The sequence below is a fragment of the Pseudophryne corroboree genome, assembly GCF_028390025.1.
Source record: "Pseudophryne corroboree isolate aPseCor3 chromosome 3 unlocalized genomic scaffold, aPseCor3.hap2 SUPER_3_unloc_2, whole genome shotgun sequence".
Taxonomy (NCBI): domain Eukaryota; kingdom Metazoa; phylum Chordata; class Amphibia; order Anura; family Myobatrachidae; genus Pseudophryne; species Pseudophryne corroboree.
Window position 1 is genome coordinate 5,116,205 of NW_026967508.1, and position 22,947 is coordinate 5,139,151.

Here is a 22,947-nt window from a genome sequence, read left to right on the forward strand (position 1 = left end):
AACACCAGGGGATGTGTCTGGGTGATGACTGGAGAGGTGACTGCTGGGAATGGGGCATTATACAGTAACACCAGGGGATGTGTCTGGGTGATGACTGGAGAGGTGACTGCTGGGAATGTGACATTATACAGTAACACCAGGGGATGTGTCTGGGTTCATGACTGGAGAGGTGACTGCTGGGAATGGGACATTATACAGTAACACCAGTGGATGTATCTGGGTGATGACTGGAGAGGTGACTGCTGGGAATGGTACATTATACAGTAACACCGGGGAATGTGTCTGGGTGATGACTGTATCATTGTGTGTGTCAGGTTCCTATAAGGTGTGAGGATGTCACTGTCTATCTCTCCATGGAGGAGTGGGAGTATATAGAGGAACACAGGGGTCTGTACAAGGACGTGATGATGGAGAATCACCAGGCATTGAAGATGGATATGACAGAGAGGATAATAAATCTCTTCCTGGACATCATCTGTGTGCTGACTGGAGAGGTGAGAGATTCTGGGAATGTCATGTCCTCTTGTCTCATGCATGACAGCAGAGGCCTGTGGATTATAGGTACATAGGACATTGGTGATAAAATAGTGAAGGAGGCGATTATAGATTATTTTTATGTGATGTTTTCATTATTTATTTCTCCAATCAAACTTTATATGAATATTCTTTTAATATTTTAAGTTTTGTTAATGACCCTGAACTGACCAGAATGTGCAAAATCAATTTACTCCTTACTATCTGATATATCGGCCCAATATGCAGATTTTGCTTTCTTCTAATGCAGCAGGTTTTATTAGTATTAATGACACGGTACATGTATGTAAGCATCTACTGTTCACATGGTAGAATTTAATGAATGTTGTACACAGGATCACACAGTAGTGAAGGGAACATCTGGAGAGTGTGAGACACCCAGCAGCCATCACCGTGTGTCAGGACTGGGGAGGACCCAGAGCCCCATCACGGTGCCTCTAGCTCACTCACTGATACATGAGAGGCACAATCACCAGAAGATCCTGGATCTCACCAACAAGATCATTCAGCTGCTGACTGGAGAGGTAACTTCTGGGAATGGGACTTTATACAGTAACATCAGGGGATGTGTCTGGGTGATGACTGGAGAGGTGACTGCTGGGAATGGGACATTATACAGTAACACCGGGGGATGTGTCTGGGTGATGGCTGGAGAGGTGACTGCTGGGAATGGGACATTATACAGTAACACCAGGGAATGTGTCTGGGTGATGACTGGAGAGGTGACTGCTGGGAATGGGACATTATACAGTAACATCAGGGGATGTGTCTGGGTGATGACTGGAGAGGTGACTGCTGGGAATGGGACTTTATACAGTAACACCAGGGGATGTGTCTGGGTGATGACCGGAGTGGTGACTGCTGGGAATGGGGCATTATACAGTAACACCAGGGGATGTGTCTGGGTGATGACTGGAGAGGTGACTGCTGGGAATGGGACATTATACAGTATCACCAGGGGATGTGACTGGAGAGGTGACTGCTGGGAATGTGACATTATACAGTAACACCAGGGGATGTGTCTGGGTTCATGACTGGAGAGGTGACTGCTGGGAATGGGACATTATACAGTAACACCAGTGGATGTATCTGGGTGATGACTGGAGAGGTGACTGCTGGGAATGGGACATTATACAGTAACACCGGGGAATGTGTCTGGGTGATGACTGTATCATTGTGTGTGTCAGGTTCCTATAAGGTGTGAGGATGTCACTGTCTATTTCTCCATGGAGGAGTGGGAGTATATAGAGGAACACAGGGGTCTGTACAAGGACGTGACGATGGAGAATCACCGGCCCCTCACATCACTGGGTAAGAGGAGACTGTCGTGTAGTGTAATGGAGAGAGCAGCTATGGGACCACCTAGATACACATCATCTGATAATCACATATATACAATGTACTCAGTCACTGTGCGTCTCCTACAGATGGGTCCAGTAACAGGAATACCCCAGGTCCTCTTTATTCCCAGGACCATGCAGAGGAGAATCACAGTGTCCCACAGGAGAGACGGGTAGGGTCTCACACAATACTGAAATACAGATGAATATACACTTAAGGATTTGTACTGAAGGTGTTTGAATATTGAACACTGATATTTTTATGTTATTTAGGGTGAAGATCTTATTGATGTTAAAGTAGAAGATATAAAAGTAGATGAGCAGACGCATGTGATGGGTGATCAGCAGTGTAAGGAGGAGGAAATCCCTACAGATATCAGCACAGGTGAGTAATAATCACATATTCTCCTTGTTCAGTCACTACAGCAATCTGTTATTCTCCACCATCTACTGTTAGTACAGACTAATAAGGGCAAAGTATCTGCCCATTGGAGTCGGGAGCCATCAGCCCCTATTATACTCCTGCTCTCCCCCTCACATCATGTCACTGTGTGTTACCAGCCCAGAGATCTGACCAGTCTCCTCCCCACACTCTCTGGTGTTTGGTATACAACACTAGGTGTAACATCTTTCTGACCTTTGAAACATTGTAGCCATTCATTCTCTGAATAGTGGAAAGAGATGTGGTGTCACATATCCCAAGATCCTCCTGACATTACATATTGTCCTCCCTTTGCAATAAGAGTAATAATATCTGTATATGAAATACTTTTCTGATTTGCGTCTGAGACAAGTCGTATACCAGCACTAATGTATGTTATACATATATATGTGATGCTATATAAATGCTACCTCAAAGCTGATTGGTTGCTAGGGGCAACTTTTCTCGTGGTCCACATCTCCACTCTTTCTCTAGCATCCATAAGGGATATTGGGGAATCTAGTACGATGGGGTATAGACGGGGTCCAAAAGAGCCAATGCACTTTAAATTTCTTCACTGGGTGTGCTGGCTCCTCCCCTCTACTGTGCTTACTGTGAATCTTGGGTAAACACAAACTATGCCGTGTATGCCACACCAGATTCTCTCTATTGTCATCTGATTCTGTTTCTTTGTGAACAATGCAGCCAATCTTCACAAATCAGTGAAGGGGCTGTGGGAGAGGGTCCTGGGAACCGGAAAATACAGACTACGCTAAAATCTATTTACGTGGCAGCAGGTGTATCACAGAGGCCGGTTATAGCTGGATGACCCATGTCATTCATATGTGGGTTACTCAGATTCAGGAGGGCCTCTCCAGAGCTATGTGCCGGTCACTATGGTGACTCTCCACAAGCACATTCAGGACACTACACGCGTCCTGTGTAACTCGCTCAAGGAGATGGGAAATATTAATGCTAGTACTTCTGCCATGGCAATGTCGGCGTGCAGGGCTTTGTGGTTGCGTCATTGGATTGCGGATGCAGAATCAAAACGCAGTGTGAATTCCCTCCTCTTTTCGGTGGGAATGGCTCTTTGGGGTTGAGTTGGATGCGTGGATTTCCAAAGATACGGCTGGGAAATCCACGTTCTCCCCTCTGTGGCCCCGCCGGCGAGACGCTCCTGCACGGGGCTGTCTATGCAGTCATTTCGGTCTTACAGATTTCGTTCTAAGGCCAGAGGTGCCTCAAATACGAATAGAGGCACCAGATGTAAGTCAAGAAAACCTGCAAGCACCAGCTCTCAGGAACAGACCACCAGTTCTGCTTCCACTAAGACCTCAGCATGACGGTGCCCACCCACCCCGAGGGGATCTCGAGGTGGGAGCTCGACTGCGTCACTTCAGCCGCGTCTGGTAGGCTTCCTGCCAGTATACCTGGGTCAGAGATCTCATTTCTTAGGGCTACAAGCTGGAGTTCGACGGTGCTCCTCCCCAACGATTTTTCAAATCAAGCTTATCAGCTTTGATGGCTATGCAGGTTATGTTGCAACAGGCCATCCAAAAGTTGGTCCAGTCCTACGTCATTGTTCCAGTACCAATACCACAACGAGGCAAGGGTTATTACTCCAACCTGTTTGTGGTACCAAAACAGGATGGTTTGGTAAGGCCCATTTTGAATCTGAAGTTCTTGAATCCTTACCTGAAGGTTTTCAAGTTCAAAATGGAATCCTTGCGAGCAGTGATTGCGGGCCTGGAGGAACAGGAATTCATGGTCTCCTTGGACATCAAGGATGCTTACCTTCATATTCCGATTTGACCACCTCACAACCGTACCTGAGGTTTGCCCTGCTGGACGATCACTACCAGTTCCAGGCCCTGCCCTTCGACCTGTCCACAGCTCCGAGGTTAATCGTAAAGGTGATGGCGGAGATAATGGTCCAGGGGGTCAATGTTGTCCCTTACCTTCACGATCTTCTGGTAAAAGCAAGATATAGGGAGCTTTTATTGCTCCATATCGACCGCACTATCCACCTTCTGTCACACCATGGGTGGATCCTCAACTTACAGAAGTCCCACCTGGAGCCAACTCAAAGGCTCCTGTTCCTGGGGACGTTGCTGGATACTGTGGCCTAGAAGGTACCAGGGGACAAGGCGAGAACACTTCAGGAGATGGTCTGCATGGTGCTCTGACCTACTCGAGTGTTCATCCATCTTTGCATAAGATTGTTGGGAAAGATGGTCGCCTCATACGAGGCGATCCAATATGGGAGGTTCCGTGCCAGAACATTTCAGTTGGATCTCCTGAGCAAGTGGTCCGGATCACATCTACAGATGCACCGGATGATTCGGCTGTCACATCAGGCCAGGATTTCCCTCTTGTGGTGGCTTGCAGTCCTCCAATCTACTGGAGGGCCGGAGTTTTGGGATCCAAGATTGGACCCTCCTTACGACAGATGCTAGTCTAAGTGGATGGGGAGCTGTCACCCAAGGGGCGCAGTTCCATGGCAGGTGGTCAGCCCATGAAAAGCCGCAACTTTCTGGAACTTCCGTTGATCTAGAAAGCTCTGCTTAAGGCCTCTCCTCTGCTCAGGGATCACGCGATCTAAGTACAGTCGGCCAATGCCACAGCCGTGGCGTACATCAATCGGCAAGGAGGGACAAAAAGCAGAGCCTGCATGCGAGAAGTGTCAAACATACTCCCCTGGGAAGATAGAAATGCAAGAGCAATGTCGGCAATCTTCATTCCGGGTGTGGTAAACTGGGAAGCGGATTTCTTAAGTCGTCACGATCTCCACCTGGGGGAGTGAGGACTTCACTAGCAGGTGTTCCATCAGGTCATCAACCGGTGGGGCTGCCCGCAAATAGACATGATGGCTTCTCGACTCAACAAGAAGCTTCACTGGTATTGCTCACGAACAAGGAACCCTCAGGCGAGGACAGTGGATGCACTGACGTCACCTTGGCCTTACCGGCTGGTCTACCTGGTTCCCCCGATTCCGTTGCTCCCAAGGGTGCTAAAGCGAATCGGGAATTAAGGAGTCCAGGCACTTCTGTTTGGGCTCAGAGGGCGTGGTACGTAAATCTTCTGGACATGTCCGTCGAAGACCCTTGGCCTCTCCCACTAAGAAGAGATCTTCTTCAACAGGGACCGTTCATCTACCCGGACTTACGACGTCTTCAATTGACGGCAGGGAGGTTGAGCGGAACATCCTAGGGCCTTTCCAAAAAGGTTATTGCTACCATGGTTCAGGCCAGGAAACCTGTGACGTCAAAACATTATCATCATATCTGGAAGAGATATGTCTCTTGGTGCGAGAAACACACATATCCACCTGCAGAGTTCCACCTGGGACTTTTCTTATGTTTCCTGCAGGCTGGTGTGGATAAGGGCTTATGCCTGGGTTCCATTTAAGGTGCAGACTTCGGATCTCTTCATTTTCTTCCAGAAGAAATTGACAATGTTGTCAGAAGTTCAGACCTTCTTGCAAGGGGTACTCCACATCCAACCTCCTTTTGTGCCGCCTACGGCACCCTGGGATTTGAATGTAGTGTTGGAATTTCTACAGTCCTCCTGGTTTGAACCTCTGATGACGGTTGAAGACAAGTACCTCACGTGGAAGACTGCGATGTTATTGGCTCTGGCTTCTGCTCAAAGTGTCTCAGAATTGGGGGCCTTATCGTGTAAGAGTCCCTACTTGGACTTTTACGAGGACAGAGTGGAGCTCTGTACAGGACAGCAGTTCCTGCCGAAGGTTGTCTCCGCGTTTCACCGAATCAACCTATTGTGGTTCCTTCAAATTCTGACTCTTCTCCTCCTCTGGAGGCTTTAGATGATGGACGAGCTTTGAAGATCTATAGCAAGCGAACGGCTCGGATCAGAAAGACGGATCCTTTGTTCGTGCTCTAGGATGCCCAGAAAAAGGGTTGTCCTGCTTCGAAGCAGTCCATTGCTCGTTGGATTAGGCTTACTATCCAACAGGCCCATGTGTCGGCAGCTTTACCTGTTCCTAAGTGTAGTCTCAGCCTTGCAACTGTGCTGAGCAGCTACCTGGTCGGGGAAGAAAACATTTGTTAAGTTCTACAAGTTTGATGCCCTGGCCAAAGAGTATACCCAGTTTGGGCAGGCGGTGCTGAAGCAGTCTCCACACGTTCCTGCCCATTCTGGTACGTTCCCATCGTACTAGATTCCCCAATATCCCTTATGGATGCTAGAGAAAATAGGATTTGAATTACCTACCAGTAAATCCTTTTCTCGTAGTCCATAAGGGATATTGGGCGCCTGCCTCAGTGCGTTGACTTTTCTGCAGGTTCTCGTTATGTGGTTACCTGTTCAGATGTTGTTGTTGCCGGCCATTGCCGGTTGTTATATGGTCGTGGTGTGCTGGTATATAAATCTCACCACTCTTTGTTATCATGTTTCCTTCTCTTGTGTATGTCCTTTCTCCTTCAGGCACTATTTTACCTATAACTGCCTGTAGGAGGAGGCATAGAGGGGAGGAGCCAGCACACCTAGTGAAGAAATATAAAGTGCACCGGATCCTTTGGACCACGTCTATACCCCATCGTATTAAGTCTCCCCAATATCCCTTATGGACTACGAGAAAAGGATTTACCGGTAGATAATTGAAATCCTATTTTTTACTTCTTGATACATTAATCCCATTGTCTTACTGTCCAGAAAAGTGATCATGCTTAGGAGTATGTTTGGTAATGCTAAGGGGTATATTTACTAATGTGTGGGTCTGTAGAAGTTGGGATGTTTTCCATAGCGACCAATCACATTCTCCTTATTTATCTAGCACCTTCTAGAAGACAATTAGAATCTAAAACCCGCACTTCAGTAAATATAACCCCTTAGTTTCAGGAGAGTGGAGGCTTCTTATCCACAGATCTAGCTGGAACCTACATGCTCCTTGGCTTCTAATACTTTCTTACTGTGGCTGGGACCCTGTTCCACATAGCCATGATGGTGGGCATGGTCTCAGAATGGTACGCCCTCTGGGGTGGTGCCATTATGGGCAGTGTCGGCGCTAGGCGTCATGTATAAATAACTAAAATGTAAAATTAAATGTAAAAAAAAACGTATTTATATGTTTCACCACAGCCCCACATTGCTTCCTGCTGCTTTGTCCCTCAGTGCTGTACGGTGTAAAATCGGGCATAGAAGCTACAGGGCTGCACCAGTGGCAATGTGTGTGAATTGCAGAACACGGGGTCTGGGAGAGGAAATTCCCAGTACCACCAGCACTGCAAGAGTTTAAGTCCATGGACTACTATAAATTATATGTATTATAATGTAAGGATAACGTGTTTTTTTTTTTTTTTTTTCCCCAAAATGTGTTTAGTTGATATGTCCGACATACAGATAGAAGACATACAGTGGTTCTTGAAAGTTTGTGAACTCTTCAGCATTTTCTATATTTCTGCTGAAATTTGGCCTAAAACGACCTCAGATTTTCACACAAGTCCTAAAAGAAGATAAAGAGAACCAAATCACACACGAGACAAAAAAAATAGACGTGCTCATTTTTTTATATATTTTTTTTTTGAGGAAAATTATCCAATATCACGTATCTGTGAGTGGCAAAAGTATGTGAACCTTTAGGCTTAGCAGATATTTTGAAAGTGAAATTAGAGTAAGGTATTTCCAATTTATGGGATGACAATCAGGTGTGCGTGGACAACCTGTCTTTTTAAAAGAACAGGGATCTATCAGTCGGTTGTTCACAACACGTTTGAGGAAGTCTATCATGCCATGAACAAAGGAGATTTCTGAGGACCTCAGAAGAAGAGTTGTTGATGCTCATCAGGCTGGAAAAGGTTACAAATCCATCTCTAAAGAGTTTGGACTCCAACAGTCAGATTGAATACAAATGGAGGAAATTCCAGACCATTATTACCCTCCCCAAGAGTGGTCGACCAACAAAGATTACGCCAAGAGCAAGGCGTCTAAAAGTTTACAAGGTCACAAAGGAACCCATGGTAACCGCTAAGCAACTGAAGGCCTTTCTCACATTAGCTAATGTTAATGAGACCACTTAACAACAATTCTGTGTGCATGGCAGGATTGCAAACAGAAATCAGCTGCTCTCCAAAAAGAAACATTGCTGCCCATCTGCAGTTTGTTAAAGATCACCTGGACAATCCAGAAGGCTATTGGAACAATGTTTTGTGGACAGATGATTCCACAATAGAGCTCTTTGGCTTAAATGAGAAGTGTTATGTTTGGAGATAGGAGAACACTGCATTCCAGCATAAACACCTCATAAACACGGTGGTGCTGGTGGTATCATGGTTTGGGCCTGTTTTGCTGCATCTGACCCAGGATTACTTGCCATCATTGATGTGACAATGAATTTTGAATTATACCAGAATATTCTAAAGGTCCATGAGCTGTATCTCAGGAACGTGGGTCATACAGCAAGTACACAAGTCATTTGACCAATGAAGGGTTAAAGAAGAATAAATGTAAAGTTTTGGATTGGCCAAGTCAAGGTCCTGACCTTAATCCAATCGAAATGATGTGGAATGACCTGAAGCGAGCAACATAACAGAGGTGAAGCTGTTTTGCAGAGGAATGGGGTATAATTCCTCCAAGCTGATGATCAGGACTAATCAACAATTACTGGAAACAGATGTAGTTATTGAAAGCAAATACTGAAAGCAAAGGTTCACATACTTATGCCCCTTATAGATATGTGATATTGGATCATTCCTCAATATAAAAATGAGCACGTCTCATTTCTTTGTCTCATTTGATTTGGTTCTCTTTATCTAGTTTTAGGACTGAAAATCTGAGGTAGTTTTAGTCCAAATTTCAGCAGAAATGTTGAAAATTCTGAAGGGTTCACAAACTTTGGAGCACCACTATAGTAAGCACACAACAATTAGTGGGTTAAGGCAATAACCTGGTTTAGGAGTTAGACAATTATAAAATAAAATAATGTAGTTATCCAACCATTACCAGTAGGATATAGAGCAGGGGTAGCCAACTCCAGTCCTAGAGAGTTACCAACAGTTAACGCTTTCCAGGTCTCCTCACAGAATCACAAGTGATGTAACTAGCTCCACCTGTGGATCTTTTAAGATGTGTGAGTAATGAATACACCTGTGCACCTGCTAGGTGGTCTGGAAAATGTGAACTGTAACGCGGGGTGGGGCGTGAATAAAAAGATGCACGTACAGGTAGCATTTTATGGGTGTGTTGCTAAAGGTGGTTGCGTACAGAGATGTTCCACTGATTACATAGTAAATCATAGATGCGGGGTTGGGAAAAAAATAGGATTTTAATTACCTACCGGTAAATCCTTTTTGCGTAGTCTGTAGAGGATGCTGGGGTCCACATTAGTAACATGGCGTATAGACGGGTCCTTTGGGAGCCATGGGCACTTTAAGAGTTTAATAGTCTGGGCTAGCTCCTCCCTCTATGCCCCTCCTACCAGACCCAGTCTAGACATAGTGCCCGAGGAGACATACTTCGAGAGAAGGAAATACACAGATAGTGGTGAGATTCACACCAGCTCACACATAACAGACAACCAAGCTAACTAGCTTGAAACAAGTCAACAACCGCTGAACAACATTACTTAACCAAGTAACAAGGCAGTACTGAACCAAGTAACAACTGCAGGAAAATGAAGCGCTGGGAGAGCGCCCAGCATCCTCTACGGACTACGAGAAATGGATTTACCGGTGGGTTATTAAAATCCTATTTTCTCATATGTCCTAGAGGATGCTGTGGTCCACATTAGTAACATGGAGATGTACCAAAGCTCCCAGTATGGGAGGGAGAGCGCGGAGGCTCCTGCAGAACAGATTGACCAAACTTAAGGTCCTCAGAGGCCAAAGTATCGAACTTGTAAAACTTTGCAAACGTGTTCGACCCAGACCAAATAGCTGCTCAGCAAAGTTGTAAAGCAGAGACACCCCGGGCAGCCACCCAGGCAGAACCCACTTTATGAGTAGAGTGGGCCTTAACCGATTTTGGACGCGGCAATCCTGCCGTAGAATAAGCATGCTGGATAGTGAACCTGATCCAGCGAGAAATCATCTGCTTAGAAGCAGGACACCCAATCTTGTTGGGATCATAAAGGACAAACAGACAGTCCGACTTTCTGTGACGAGAAGTTCTCTTCACATGAATCTTCAAAGCCCTCACAACATCCAAGGACTTTGAGGTAATTGAGGAGTCAGTAGCCACTGGCACCACAATAGGTTGGTTGATATGAATAGCCGACACAACCTTTGGTAGAAACTGCTGATGCGTCCTGAGGTCAGCTCTATCTTCATGGAAAATCAAGTAAGGGCTCTTGCAGGACAATGCCCCCAATTCTGACACACGTCTAGCAGATGCCAATGCCAACAGTGTGACAGCCTTCCAAGTAAGAAACTTGACTTCAGCCTCCTGTAAAGGTTCGAACCAATCCGATTGCAGGAACTGCAGCACCACGTTAATATCCCAAGGTTCCGTAGGCGGCACAAAGGGAGGTTGGATGTGCAGAACCCCTTTCAAGAAAGTCTGAACCTCAGGAAGGGCAGCCAATTGATATTCTGGAAGAAAATGGACAAGGCCGAAATCTGGACTTTTATGGAGCGCAGGCCCACATCCATTCCTGCTTGCAGGGAGAGGAGAAACCGCCCACGTTGAAATTCCATCGTAGGAAACTTCTTGGATTCACACCAAGACACATACTTTTTCCAAATCCTATGGTAAGGTCTTGACGTTACTCTCTTCCTAGCCCGTATCAGGGTAGGAATAACCTTGTTCGGAATGCCCTTCCGAGCTAAGATCTGGTGTTCAACCTCCATGCTGTCAAACATAGCCGTTGTAAGTCTTGATAAGCGAACGGCCCCTGTTGCAGAAGGTCCTCTCAAAGAGGACTCGGATCTTCCAGTAGTAACTCCAGAAGATCCGCGTACCAAGCCCTTCTTGCCCAGCCCGGAGCAATGAGGATCGCCTGAACTCTTGTTCTTTTGATTAGTTTGAGAATCCTTGGGATGAGCAGGAGTGGAGGGAATACGTACACTGACTATAACACCCACGGAGTTACCAGGGCGTCCACTGCCACTGCCTGTGGATCCCTCGACCTGGAACAGTACAGCCGAAGCTTCTTGTTGAGGCGTGAGGCCATCATGTCTATTTGAGGTAAGCCCCAAAGACTTGTCACCTCTGCAAACACCTCTGGGTGTAGGCCCCACTCCCCCGGATAGAGATCGTGTCTGCTGAGGAAGTCCGCTTCCCAGTTGTCCACTCCTGGAATGAAGATTGCTGACAGCGCCGCTGCGTGTCTTTCCTCCCAGAGGATGATTCTTGTTACCTCTGACATTGCAGCTCTGCTCTTCGTTCCGCCCTGCCTGTTTTATGTAGGACACCGCTGTGACGTTGTCCGACTGAACCTGAATGGCACGATCTTGCAGAAGATGTGCATTCTGGAACTAAGGGCCATGTACAACGGTCTTCTACAGGCGGTAGTTCCAGAATGTTTATTGGAAGAATGGTTTCCAGACTTGACCACCTTCCCTGGAAGGTTTCCCCTTGGGCGACTGCTCCCCAACCTCTGAGACTTGCATCCGTGGTTAGAAGAATCCAATTCTGAATCCCGAACCTGCGGCCCTCTAGTAGGTGAGAGGTTTGCAGCCACCAGAGGAGCGAGAGTCTGGCTTTCGGAGACAGACGTATCCTCTGGTGCATGTGAAGTAGAGACCCCGACCATTTGTCCAGGAGATCCAGTTGGAAGGACCGTGCATGAAATCTTCCGTACTGTAGAGCCTCGTAAGAGGCAACCATCTTCCCCAGAAGGCGAATGCACTGATGAACCGATACCCAGGTTGGCTTCAAGACATCCCGGACCATTGATTGTATCACCAACGCTTTCTCCACCGGTAGAAACACCTGCACTTCCGTGTCGAGGATGATCCCTAGAAAAGACAATCTCCTTGTCTGCTCCAAATGTGACTTTGGAAGATTCAGGATCCAGCCATGATCCCGGAGTACTCGAGTTGTGAGAGCAATGTTCTGTAACATTTTCTCCCTGGAAGATGCTTTTATCAGTAGATCGTCCAGATATGGAATTATGTTCACTCTCTGCTTGCGGAGGAGTAGCATAATTTCTGCCATTACTTTGGTGAACACTCTCTGTGCCGTGGGGAGGCCAAATGGCAGTGCCTGTAACTGATAGTAACAGAGCAAATCTGAGATAAGCCTGGTGTGGCGGCCAAATCGGAATGTGAAGTTATGCATCCTTTATATCTAGGGATACCAGGAATTCCACTTCCTCCTGACTTGAGATGACCGCTCTCAGAGACTCCATTTTGAACTTGAATTCCCTCCAAATAGGGGTTTAAAGATTTTAGGTTCAATATTGGCGTCGCCGAACCATCCGGTTTCAGTACCACAAATAGGTTTGAGTAGTAACCCATGTTTCTCTTACGTCCTAGAGGATGCTGGGGACTCCGTAAGGACCATGGGGTATAGACGGGCTCCGCAGGAGACATGGGCACTTTAAGACCTTTTAATGGGTGTGAACTGGCTCCTCCCTCTATGCCCCTCCTCCAGACCTCGGTTAGATTCTGTACCCAGAGGAGACTGGTCGCACACTAGGGGAGCTCTACTGAGTTTCTCTGGAAAAAGACTTTGTTAGGTTTTTTATTTTCAGAGAGCACTGCTGGCAACAGGCTCCCTGCTTCGTGGGACTGAGGAGAGAGAAGCAGACCTACTTTACTGATCGGCTCTGCTTCTTAGGCTACTGGACACCATTAGCTCCAGAGGGTCGGAGCACTTGGTACGCCTAGCTGTTCGTTTCAGAACCGCGCCGCCGTCCTCCTCACAGAGCCGGAAGATAGAAGCCGGGTGAGTATGAGAAGCAAGAAGACTTCAAAGGCAGCAGAAGACTTCAGATCTTCGTGAGGTACCGCGCAGCGCGCCATTGCTCACACACACACACACACACACACACACACACGAGGCACAGCAAGGGTGCAGGGAGGGCGCCCTGGGCAGCAATAATTACCTCATAAACGTTCACTGGAACGCATAGGTACTGCATGGGCAGTATATACAGACCCCCGCCAGTATAAAAATTAGCGGGACCGAAGCGTGCCATCGAGGGAGGCGGAGCTTAGTCCCTCAGCTCTAACCAGATCCATTTTCTCCACAGCTTGCTGCAGAGACGCTGCTCCCGGACTCCCTTCACCGCTGTATACAAGTAACAGGGTGCAAATCAGGGAGGGGGGGGGGGGGGGGGGCACATTAATTTGGTGATAGTGTGATACAAAAAGCGCTTACAGGTCTGGGACATTATTAATATTTCAGACTGCAGTGGCGCTGGGTGTGAGCTGGCAAACTCCCTCTCTGTCTCTCTCTAAAGGACCTTACTGTGGGTCTGTCCCCTATATCCCAGTGTGTGTGGGGGTGTCAATACGTGTGTGTCGACATGTCTGAGGCGGAAGGCTCTTCCAGAAAGGATGCGGAGCAGAATGTAATAGTAGCTCCGTCGGCACCGCCGACTGCTGATTGGGTAGACATGTGGAATGTTTTGAATGCAAGTGTGGCTTTATTACATAAAAGGTTGGACAAATCTGAGTCCCAGAACCAAGCATGGAGACAATCCATGGATATTAATGTCAGAGAACCCATCAGGGTCCCAGAAACGTCCCTTTACCCAGATAGTAGACACTGATACCGACACGGATTCTGACTCCAGTGTCGACTATGATGACGCTCGGTTACACCCAAGGGTGGCCAAGAGTATTCAGTACATGATTATTGCAATAAAAGATGTATTACATATCACAGAGGACCCTTCTGTCCCTGACACACGGGTCTGTATGTTTAAGGAGAAGAAACCTGAGGTAACATTTCCCCCATCCCATGAGCTGAACGCTCTATTTGAAAAAGCTTGGGAAACTCCAGACAAAAGACTGCAGATTCCTAAGAGAATTGTTATGGCGTATCCTTTCCTCTCACAGGGCAGGTTACGGTGGGAATCGTCACCCACGGTAGATAAGGCTTTGACGCGTTTATCCAAAAAGGTGGCTCTACCGTCTCCAAACACGGCGACACTAAAGGATCTTGCGGATCGCAGGCAGGAAACTACCTTGAAATCTATTTTATGCAACTACGGGAACCCTGCTCAGACCGGCGGTAGCGTCGGAATTGGTGAGTAGTGCGATTGCAGGATGGGCAGATAACTTGTCATCTGTCATGGACACCCTCGACAGGGAGGGTGTATTGTTGACATTGGGTCACATCAAGGACGCAGCGTTATACCTAAGGGAGGCTGCGAGAGATATTGGCCTCTTGGGATCAAGGGCCAATGCCATGGCAATTTCAGCTAGGAGGGCGTTGTGGACCTGTCAATGGACTAGTGATGCTGACTCCAAGAGACTTATGGAGGCCTTGCCGTACATGGGTGAACTTTTGTTTGGGGACGGCCTCGCGGACCTGGTTTCCACAGCTACCGCGGGTAAGTCTTCTTTTTGCCTTTTGTTCCCCCACGGCAAAAGAAAATGCCTCCATACCAGATGCAGTCCTTTCGGTCTCATAAATTCAGAAAGGGACGTGGATCATCCTTCATCGCCAGAGGCAAGGGTAGAGGGAAAATAACACCCAGCTGCGGCTAGTTCCCAGGAGCAGAAGTCCTCTCCGGCCTCTACCAAATCCACTGCATGACGCTGGGGCTCCGCTGCGGGAGTCCGCACCGGTGGGGGCACGTCTTCAGCCAGGTCTGGATTCATTCGAACTCTTGGATCCTTGGGTGCTAGAAATTGTAACCCAAGGATACAGACTGGAGTTCAAAGACGTGCCTCCACACCGATTTTTCAAATCTGCCTTACCAGCTTCTCTCCCAGGGAGAGAAATAGTTTCAGCTGCGATACAAAAGCTGTGTCAACAGCAAGTGATTATCACGGTTCCCCTGTTGCAACAGGGAAAGGGGTTTTATTCAACTCTATTTGTGGTCCCGAAGCCAGACGGCTCGGTCAGACCAATTCTGAACCTAAAATCCCTAAACCTGTATTTGAAAAGATTCAAATTCAAGATGGAATCTCTCCGGGCAGTGATTTCCAGTCTGGACGGGGGGGATTTTATGGTGTCACTAGACATAAAGGATGCATACCTTCATGTCCCCATATATCCTCCTCATCAGGCGTTCCTGAGAGTCGCTGTGCAGGATTGTCATTACCAATTTCAAACGTTGCCGGTTGGGCTTTCCATGGCCCCGAGGATTTTCACCAAGGTAATGGCGGAAATGATGGTGCTCCTGCGCAAGCAAGGTGTCACAATTATCCCGTACTTGGACAATCTCCTGATAAAGGCGAGATCAAGAGACCAGTTACTGAAAAGCGTGGCACTCTCTCTGAGGGTACTACAACAACATGGCTGGCTATTAAATTTGCCAAAGTCGCAGTTGATGCCGACAACTCGAATGTCGTTTTTGGGCATAATTCTGGACATAGAACGGCAGAGGGTTTTTCTCCCAATGGAAAAAGCTCTGGAACTCCAGAACATGGTCAGGGATCTGCTGAAACCAAAAAGAGTGTCGATTCATCAATGCACTCGAGTGTCGGGAAAGATGGTGGCGGCCTACGAGGCCATTCCGTTTGGCAGGTTCCATGCAAGAACATCTCAGTGGGACCTACTGGACAAATGGTCAGGGTCCCATCTCCAAATGCATCGGATGATAAGCCTGTCCCCCAGGGCCAGGATATCTCCTGTGGTGGCTCCACAGTGCTCACTTCCTAGAGGGTCGCAGGTTCGGAATCCAGGATTGGGTTCTGGTGACCACGGATGTGAGCCTCCGAGGCTGGGGAGCGGTCACACAAGGAAAACATTTTCAGGGAATATGGTCAAGCCAGGAGGCTTGTCTGCACATAAATTTGCTGGAATTGAGGGCCATATACAAAGGCCTGAGACAGGCGGAGCATCTTCTTCGCAACCTACCTGTACTGATCCAGTCAGATAACATCACAGCCGTGGCACATGTAAACCGCCAGTGCGGAACAAGAAGCAGAGCAGCGATGGCGGAGGCCACCAGGATTCTTCGCTGGGCAGAAAATCATGTAAGCGCTCTGTCAGCTGTTTTCATCCCGGGAGTGGACAACTGGGAAGCAGACTTCCTCAGCAGACACGATCTCCATCCAGGAGAGTGGGGGCTTCATCAAGAGGTCTTTGCAGAAGTGACAAACGGTTGGGGACTCCCTCGAATAGACATGATGGCATCACGCCTCAACAAAAAGCTTCAGACGTATTGTTCCAGGTCGAGGGACCCTCAAGCAATAGCAGTAGACGCACTAGTGACACCGTGGGTTTATCAGTCGGTCTATGTGTTCCCTCCACTTCCACTCATCCCAAAGATATTGAGGATCATAAGAAGAACAAGAGTTCAAACGATACTCATTGTTCCAGACTGGCCTCGAAGGGCCTGGTTTCCAGATCTTCAGGTAATGCTCACAGAAGATCCTTGGCCTCTTCCTCTAAGAGAGGACCTGTTACAACAGGGGCTGTGTGTGTTCCAAGACTTACCGCGGTTACGTTTGACAGCATGGCGGTTGAACACCAAATCCTAGCTAGGAAAGGTATTCCAGGAGAGGTCATCCCTACTCTGCTTAAAGCTAGGAAGGAGGTAACGGTGAAACATTATCACCGTATCTGGAGGAATTATGTGTCTTGGTGTGAATCCAAGAATGCTCCTACGGAGGTTTTCAGCTGGGTCGTTTTCTCCATTTTCTACAGGCGGGGCTGGATATGGGCCTAAAGTTAGGCTCCATTAAGGTGCATATTTCGGCCTTATCAATATTTTTTCAGAAGGAACTGTCCTCTCTTCTAGAAGTGCAGACTTTTGTGAAGAGTACTGCACATCCAACCTCCTTTTGTGCCCCCAGTGGCACCGTGGGAACTTAACGTGGTGTTACAGTTCCTTAAATCACATTGGTTTGAACCACTTCAAACTGTTGAGTTAAAATTTCTCGCTTGGAAAGTGGTCATGTTATTGGCCTTGGCATCTGCAGGGAGGCTGTCAGAATTGGCGGCCTTGTCTTACAAGAGCCCCTATCTGATTTTCCATGTGGATAGTGCAGAATTGAGAACTCGTCCACAATTTCTACCTAAGGTGGTTTCGTCGTTTCACATGAACCAACCTATTGTAGTGCCGGTGGAGGATTCCAAGTACCTTGATGTAGTCATGGCTTTAAAAATCTATGTAGCCAGAATGTCTCGTATTAGGAAAACGGAGGCTCTGTGTATCCTATATGCAGCCAACAAGGTTGGTGCTCCTGCTTCCAAGCAGACTATCGCACGCTGGATCTTTAACACAATTCAGCAGGCCCCTTCTACGGCTGGATTGTCGTTACCAAAATCGGTAAAGGCCCATTCCACTAGGAAGGTGGGCTCTTCTTGGGCGGCTGCCAGAGGCGTCTCGGCATAACAGCTTTGCCGAGCAGCTACTTGGTCGGGTTCAAACACTTTTGCTAAATTCTATAAGTTTGATACCCTGGCTGATGAGGACCTCTCTTTTTTTGCTCAATCGGTGCTGCAGAGTCATTCGCACTCTCCCGCCCGGTCTGGAGCTTTGGTATAAACCCCATGGTCCTTACGGAGTGCCCAGCATCCTCTAGGACGTAAGAGAAAATAAGATTTTAAACCTATCGGTAAATCTTTTTCTCCTAGTCCGTAGAGGATGCTGGGCGCCCGTCCCAGTGCGGAATAAATCTGCAGTACTTGTACATAGTTATTGATAAGTCTACACAAGGGTTGTGTTGCAGTTCAGATCAACCTGTTGCTGATCTTATTTGTTCATACTGTTAACTGGTTTAGTTATATCCCAGGTTGTACGGTGTGTTGTGGTGTGAGCTGGTATGTATCTCACCCTTAATTAACAAAATCCTTTCCTCAAAATGTCCATCTCCTCTGGGCACAGTTCCTATAACTGAGGTCTGGAGGAGGGGCATAGAGGGAGGAGCCAGCTCACAGCCATTAAAAGGTCTTAAAGTGCCCATGTCTTCTGTGGAGCCCATCTATACCCCATGGTCCTTACAGAGTCCCCAGCATCCTCTACGAACTAGGAGAAAAATATTTATCGGTAGGTTTAAAATCTTATTTTTTCAGATGATGTGGACCTGGAACAATGACATTTGCCTTTTCCAATTTTTGAATGGCTTCCTGTAGGATAGTCCTTTCTGTCAGCAAAGCTGGTACGCCTGATTTGAAGAATCTGTGAGGTGGGAGTTCTTGAAACTCCAGTCTGTACCCCTGGGACACAATATCTTGCACCCAGGGGTCCAGGCCTGATGACGCCCAGACGTGACTGAAATTTCTCAGTCATGCTCCCATCTGCCCGATCTCCAGGCTGGGAGATCCACCGTCATGCTGACGATTTTGAGGAAGCATAACCAGGCTTCTGTTCCTGGGAACCTGTTGATGCAGGTTTTCTGGATTTCCCTCGACCACCTCTGAAGAAAGTGGAACTTGGCCTTTTTAACCTTTTGCAGTCCGAAAGGACTGCATTGTAGACGTAAGAAAAGATTTTCTCGTCGGTGGGGTGGCTGAGGGAAGAAAGGTTGACTTACCTGTGGTTGCTGTGGAAATCCACGCATCCAATGCCTCCCCAAACAGAGCCTGACCTGTGAAGGGTAGGTTCTCCACGCTTTTCTTGGATTCCTCATCCCCAGACCATTGGCGTAGCCAGAGACCCCTGCGTGCCGAGACAGCCATGGAAGACGTCCTTGCATTCAGATGACCCAGGTCCTTCATGGCCTCCACCATGAAACCTGCAGAATCCTGTATGTGACGTAAAAACATTTCAATGTCTCTTCTATCCAGAGAATCTAATTCCGGTGGTTCGGCTTCAGAAGGCTGTATATTGCATTCCTGAGTACATGGAATAGACTCCTCTGGAGAAGAGAAACACTCTGCAGCACAGGACACACACACAAAAATGTAGAGACCGTTTCCCCACTGAGTATTTCAGAGAGACATAGAATATGAGGAGCCAGCACACACAGCGCCCCAGTAGGCAGTTATATGATAAATGCCTGGCGCTGACTGGAGTAACTTCACAGTTAACAAAACACGCTCCCTCCCTTCTATAACCCCTGGTACTGCACAGGATAGCTGGAGTTATGTGGAGGGCAGCGCTCCCTGTCAGTGTCTCTGAGTGTGATCTGCAGGGAGAAAATGGCGCTGGTGAGTGCTGTATCCTCTCTGAGGACAAGCCCCGCCCACTATAATGGCGCGCCTTCCCACACTTATGGTATTATACTGGCTTGAGGTGAAACTGCAGCTAACAGTAGTACAAGCCCCTGTAGCTTTCTGTGACCAGTTTTTAGGGTATTGCGCTGGCCCAGGACGCCCCTCACAGCACCGCACACGTACCTCTGAGCCTTCCAGAGCGCAGCATCAGTGCTGCGCTCCCACCCTAATGCCGCCATTCTCACCGGCTCCTAGCTTACCGGGGCGTTGGCATCCTACTCACCACCGTATCTTCTGACTCTGTTAGGGGGTGGCGGCAGTGCTGCGGGAGTGAGCATAGAGGGAGGAGCCAGCCCACACTATTTAAACTCTTAAAGTGCCCATGGCTCCCAGGGGACCAGTCTATACCCCATGGTACTAAATTGGATCTTCTAGGACGTATGAGAATCATATATTCTTTTTTACTTGAAAGTAGTTTTTCTTTTTTTGCATTAAGGCATACACTGCACGACATGATCCAACGCATCGGAATTATAAAACAGCCTAGTGTGTACGCATTCCTTTGCAACGCGCATTCCCCTCGGCAACTAGCTTTCCCCTTGCCAACGAGCATGGATCTTAGGGGGGTCATTCCGACCCGATTGCTTGCTGCAGTTTATCGCAGCGATCGGTTCGTAACTGCGCCGGCGCCGCAGCATGCCGAATGGGCAAAGGCCGTCGTTCCCTATCGATCACCTCTGCCTGATTGACAGGCAGTGGGCGGACGGGGCCATTATGGGGGCGTGGCTGGACCATGTGGGGGCGTGGCCAGACCATTCGGGGGCGGGCCGCAGCGGCTTCGTGACGTCACACGCAGCCGCCGCAACGAGCAACTCCCGGGCAGCCGCAGGAGCTGCGCTGGCCGGAAGTTACTCAACAAGTACAAAAGCATCGCCGCTGTGCAATGCTTTTTTACTTGTGTGGGGAAGGGCAGATAGACATGCGGGGCAGACTAGCCCTGTGCTGGGCATCCTCCCGCATGTCTGCGAATATGATCGTAGCTGTGCTAAATTTAGCACAGCTACGATCAACTCGGAATGACCCCCTTAGTGCATGAAAACCCTGTCAAAGAGTATGACACCTAGGGGTAAATTTACTAAGGTGGGAGATTTTTAGAACTAGTGATGTTGCCCATAGCAACCAATCAGATGATATCTATTATCTGCTAGAAGCAGCTAGATAAATGGTAAGTAGAATCTGATTGGTTGCCATGGGCAACATCACCAGTTCTAAAAATCTCCCACCTTAGTAAATTTACCCCCTAGTGTGTAAAACCCCTGGCAATGCACATGAAACCCCTGGCAACAACAGGTAAAAAATATAAAAAAACAATCTTGGGAGGCGTGACAAAATTCAAAAAAGTTACCACTGAAAGGGTTAATGTTACATCTTTCAATAAAACCATTTTCTCTGACGTCCTAGTGGATGCTGGGTACTCCGTAAGGACCATGGGGGGTATAGACGGGCTCCGCAGGAGACTGGGCACTCTTAAAAGAAAGATTAGGTACTATATCTGGTGTGCACTGGCTCCTCCCTCTATGCCCCTCCTCCAGACCTCAGTTAGTATCTGTGCCCGGCCAGAGCTGGATGCACTCTAGGGGCTCTCCTGAGCTTCTTAGAAAAAGTATTTGTTAGGTTTTTTATTTTCAGTGAGATCTGCTGGCAACAGACTCACTGCTACGAGGGACTGAGAGGAGAGAAGCAAACCTACCTGCTTGCAGCTAGCGGGCAGCAATTAGAGTACCTTACATGGCTAAATAGCACATAATACAGCCAATATACTGTATATGTGCATAATCCCCCACCATAACGCATATAAAAAAGCGGGAGAAGTCCGCCGAGAAAGGGGCGGGGCTGTCTTCCTCAGCACACCAGCGCCATTTTCTCTTCACAGCTCCGCTGGAAGGACGCTCCCCAGGCTCTCCCCTGCAGTTCCAGACTTCTAGGGTAAAAGAGAGAGGGGGGCACATAAATTTAGGCGCATAACTGTGTATATAAGCTGCTATAGGGGAAAAATCACTCTGTATAGTGTGCATCCCTGCATTATATAGCGCTGTGGTGTGTGCTGGCATAGTCTCTCTCTGTCTCCCCAAAGGACTTGGTGGGGTCCTGCCCTCAGTCAGAGCATTCCCTGTGTGTGTGCGGTGTGTCGGTACGGCTGTGTCGACATGTTTGATGAGGAAACTTATGTGGAGGCGGAGCAGGTGCCGATAAGTGTGATGTCACCCCCTGCGGGGCCAACACCAGAGTGGGTGGATATGTGGAAGGTATTAAACGACAGTGTCAACTCCTTGCATAAAAGGTTCGATGACATAATAGCTGTGGGACAGCCGGCTTCTCAGCCCGTGCCTGCCCAGGCGTCTCAGAGGCCATCAGGGGCTCAAAAACGCCCGCTACCTCAGATGGCAGACACAGATGTCGACACGGAGTCTGACTCCAGTGTCGACGAGGATCAGACTAATGTACAATCCACAAGGGCCATCCGTTGCATGATTACGGCAATGAAAAATGTGTTGCACATTTCTGACATTAACCCAGGTACCACTAAAAAGGGTATTCTGTTTGGGGAGAAAAAGCAACTAGTGGTTTTTCCCCCATCAGTTGAATGAAGCGTGTGAAGAAGCGTTGGGTTCCCCCGATAAGAAACTAGTGATTTCTAAAAAGTTACTGATGGCGTACCCTTTCCCGCCAGAGGACAGGTTGCGTTGGGAGACAACCCCTAGGGTGAATAAGGCGCTCACACGCTTGTCAAAAAAGGTGGCACTGCCGTCTCAGGATACGGCCGCCTTAAAGGAGCCTGCTGATAGAAAGCAGGAGGCTATCCTGAAGTCTGTATATACACACTCAGGTACTATGCTGAGACCTGCAATTGCTTCAGCATGGATGTGTAGTGCTGCAGCAGCTTGGTCCGATACCCTGTCAGATAATATTGATACCCTAGACAGGGATACTATTTTGCTAACCATAGAGCATATTAAAGACGTAGTCTTATATATGAGAGATGCACAGAGGGATATTTGCCGGCTGGCATCTAGAATTAATGCAATGTCCATTTCTGCCAGAAGAGTATTATGGACTCGGCAGTGGACAGGTGATGCTGATTCTAAAAGGCACATGGAGGTTTTGCCTTATAAGGGTGAGGAATTGTTTGGGGATGGTCTCTCGGACCTCGTATCCACAACAACAGCTGGGAAGTCGACATTTTTACCTCAGGTTTCCTCACAGCCTAAGAAAGCACCGTATTATCAGGTACAGTCCTTTCGGCCCCAAAAAGGCAAGCGGGTCAGAGGCGCTTCCTTTCTGCCCAGAGGCAAGGGAAAATGGAAAAAGCTGCACCAGACAGCCAGTTCCCAGGAACAAATATCCTCCCCCGCTTCCTCTAAGTCCACCGCATGACGCTGGGGCTCCACAGGCGGAGCCAGGTGCGGT

At 48.0% G+C, this 22,947-nt stretch overlaps 1 protein-coding gene across 1 annotated transcript in view; it reads left to right on the forward strand.

The window, feature by feature from the left end:
* The first annotated feature begins 353 nt into the window (after window positions 1-353).
* LOC134983624 (zinc finger protein 420-like) overlaps window positions 354-22,947 on the forward strand; it is a 28,179-nt gene continuing 5,585 nt past the window's right edge. Inside the window, exons 1-2 of the mRNA XM_063949299.1 lie at window positions 354-494; window positions 2,148-2,259. Coding sequence (XP_063805369.1) covers window positions 354-494; window positions 2,148-2,259 — 253 coding nt within the window. The remainder of the gene's footprint in view (window positions 495-2,147; window positions 2,260-22,947) is intronic.